Source organism: Curcuma longa, chromosome 19, assembly GCF_044706935.1.
Source record: "Curcuma longa cultivar G26 ecotype Majalengka, Jawa Barat chromosome 19, ITB_CL_G26_1.1, whole genome shotgun sequence".
Classification (NCBI taxonomy): Eukaryota; Viridiplantae; Streptophyta; class Magnoliopsida; order Zingiberales; family Zingiberaceae; genus Curcuma; species Curcuma longa.
In genome coordinates this window covers 2,042,257-2,044,944 of record NC_133879.1, presented here as the reverse complement: position 1 = coordinate 2,044,944, position 2,688 = coordinate 2,042,257, and the positions used below count along the sequence as shown (strand labels likewise).

The window sequence follows — 2,688 nt, the reverse complement described above, 5'->3', positions numbered from 1 at the left end:
CATATGAGGATCAAGCATACTGATGTGAGATTTCACAAGATCAAAGAACTGATATCATTCAGGAAATACTACTTGAGAATATTCATACTTCTTAAAACATTGCAGATATGTTGGCAAAGTTAAGTACTACAGAGAAGTTCAAGCATTGATTGAACTTAATCCATTTCTCTAGTTACTAGAGAGGCATAACCCGAACTTAGCATTCCAACTGGAGGTCTTCCCAAGTGCTCGTGTTTCTTCTAAGGGGTGGATATTTGCCAAGGTGGAGATTGTTAGAGATGGCTCATATGGAGAATATGTCGGGCACGACCGTGCTGCCGAACATGGCCTAAGCGTATTCAAGGCTGAGCTCACGAGCACGCCCTAGGCGTGTCCAGGATTGAGAGCATGGACACGGTCGTGCCACCAGGCATGACCTGCCCATGTTCGAGTTTGAGGGCAAGGGCACGGCCTGACATTGCCCCGTTCTAGAGGCACCGAGAATAACAGGATTTTTTATATTACTTGATATTTTTGATCCAAAATATTATGTATGACTTAAACTGTATAAATAGGATCATTGTAACTTTAAACCTAATTCTAATTGCTTTTTCTTGGCCATTTTGTAGAGTAGGCTCATCACCAAACTATGTTAAATCTCTATGCTCCCTCTTCTCTTGTTTTTCTCATTTGTTTCTTTTGTGATTTCTTCATGATTATTGCAGCTCGATCTCAACCATTATGATCGTATCTCAGATTTAATTTAGGAGAAGCATCAACACTTTGATTATCCCCTGGGTGGAACCTAAATTATGAGATCTTAATAATAATAGTAAAGCACAAGGGTGTACATATGATGAAAAACTTCAACAATAATCACAAAACATCAAGCATAATGTCGACTTTCCATATTAGACTTAGTGTTAATTGCCGATGGAAATCACTGATGCTTAGTTTATAAAGGCGAAACAATCCCTAATGTCCAAAAGGTCCATACAAATCGTTTTGTATGCTTGAACGACTTGATCCTCACCTGCCCTTCTCTTTTTTGTTCTTGATTGCATCATTGAGCAAGGAAGATTTAACAGAAGTAGAGGGATCGATGGCTTTCCGGATCTTGAACAGATTCCAAGCTGTTCCAACTGCATGGTCTGCTGTTGCAAATGCATCCTCTGTTGCTTGCCCTGCGCTCTCTCCAAACCTATAATTTTACCAAATTCCTTTCTTAAAATTGCTAATTAAACAACCATTCTTCCAAATTGCTTGGACTCAAAAATCTATAACCATCAGCTCAGAAATGTTTATCTTACCGCTTTGAAACGACTCCTGAAACAGCCACAGAGGTGGCAGCAATGGTATTTCTTTCAGCTGCCTCTATTGCATCAAGAACGCTGTCTGCAAGTGGAAAGCCATGAGCCTGATCACCCTTATCGACAATGTTTAGTTAGTCGTACTTACTAACTGCATCGAGTGAGGCAATGAGGGCCTCTCCTGGATACACGCCCATTAAAGACTTGCTGGCTCTTGTTCGAGCCAGCGGCGCTGTCATCAAGCTGGTGAACCGAAGAATGCCGTTGAGCAAGCTTCCGCTCATCTTCTCTGTCATCTCTGACAACTTCCTCACCCTGAAAACAAAAAGTAAATGAAATATTTTCATTCGGAAAGTTAATTGGTTTGCTCATGAATTGTATATTGATATATTTACCGTCGGAGAGTTTTATTTATCTCTCCCTCTTTTTCTCCCTCCTTCGTAGCTCTCTTAGCTGATGCACTAGGGTTGTTTGATGAAGCTTGAGATTGAAGCAGAGAAGCACCGTTTTCAACCTGTATATATATATATATATATATGTAAAATATGTTTATGCTTTAGAGCTTGATAACTGATATGTTTTAGAATTGCTCGAAATGACAACGGGAGGAAGGAAACACGATGGAACCTGTCTGGCGTAGGCATTACTGCACATGAAGATCCCTTTCACAAGCTGACCTGTTCCTCCGGCGATGGCCCTCGCCAACGCACCGTTGTAATCCCCTATCCTCGGAGAGTACTCCCTCCAATCGACCGCCGACGACCTCGAAGAGCCTCGCGAGAAGCAAGTGTTCTCCTTGAGGAACTTGTCGAGGGCAGCCATGCTGTGGTGTGGCGGCGCCGGAAAGGTGACCCCATAGTTCAATAACTCGTGGCAGTGCAGAGTGAAGAGGTAGTGGAGCGGGTCGAGCTTGATGACCGGCTCGTCCTTGGTGAGGGGCCATCGGAGGTGGGACCCGACGCTGACCACCTTGGCCAACGTTGTGCCTTCCTCCTCGATGCTCAGGATTGCGAGGTCGCCCCTGGCGAGCTCCATCGGCGCCACATCGGGGTCTTGAGTCACGAGGTGGACGTGGGCGTTTGGAATTCGGAGGAGAGTGGACTCGGTGCGGCCGGGGAGCCTCAGGAGGGAGGTCGTCGGACGAGAGATGCACCCGCCCATGTTTGATCGATAGAAGTGGAAAAGTTGAAGAGAAGAATAAATAGCCTGTAAAGTGAAGTTGGAAGGTGAAGAATAAAAGAGCACTTTATTCTGTGCCAATTTATTTATTGACTTACATTTTATTAATGTTAAAATTTAAATAAAACAAATTAAATGACAAAATAAATATTTTAATATTCGATAAAAATAATAATTTTAACAATATATTTTAATCTTAAAAATATTTAAAAGATATGTA

At 42.6% G+C, this 2,688-nt stretch overlaps 1 protein-coding gene across 1 annotated transcript; it reads right to left on the bottom strand.

Annotated features, from left to right (window-relative positions):
• Window positions 1-830: 830 nt before the first annotated feature.
• Window positions 831-2,450, bottom strand: LOC141812683 (protein EARLY-RESPONSIVE TO DEHYDRATION 7, chloroplastic-like). Its single transcript, XM_074700698.1, has 5 exons — window positions 1,917-2,450; window positions 1,685-1,803; window positions 1,438-1,604; window positions 1,290-1,374; window positions 831-1,180 (listed from the first exon to the last, which is right to left on the bottom strand). The coding sequence occupies exons 1-5, from the start codon at window positions 2,448-2,450 to the stop codon at window positions 1,009-1,011; spliced, it is 1,077 nt and encodes a 358-aa protein (XP_074556799.1). The 3' UTR covers window positions 831-1,008.
• Window positions 2,451-2,688: the final 238 nt, after the last annotated feature.

What these genes read in the sequence shown, in the direction of transcription:
- LOC141812683 (XM_074700698.1), bottom strand. Translation starts at nt 2,450, where the DNA reads ATGGGCGGGTGCATCTCTCGTCCGACGACCTCCCTCCTGAGGCTCCCC. An exon ending in ATAAATAAAACTCTCCGACG is followed by an intron (nt 1,605 to 1,684) that starts GTAAATATATCA and finishes TTTTGTTTTCAG; the next exon opens with GGTGAGGAAGTTGTCAGAGA. An exon ending in TGCCTCACTCGATGCAGTTA is followed by an intron (nt 1,375 to 1,437) that starts GTAAGTACGACT and finishes TTCCACTTGCAG; the next exon opens with ACAGCGTTCTTGATGCAATA.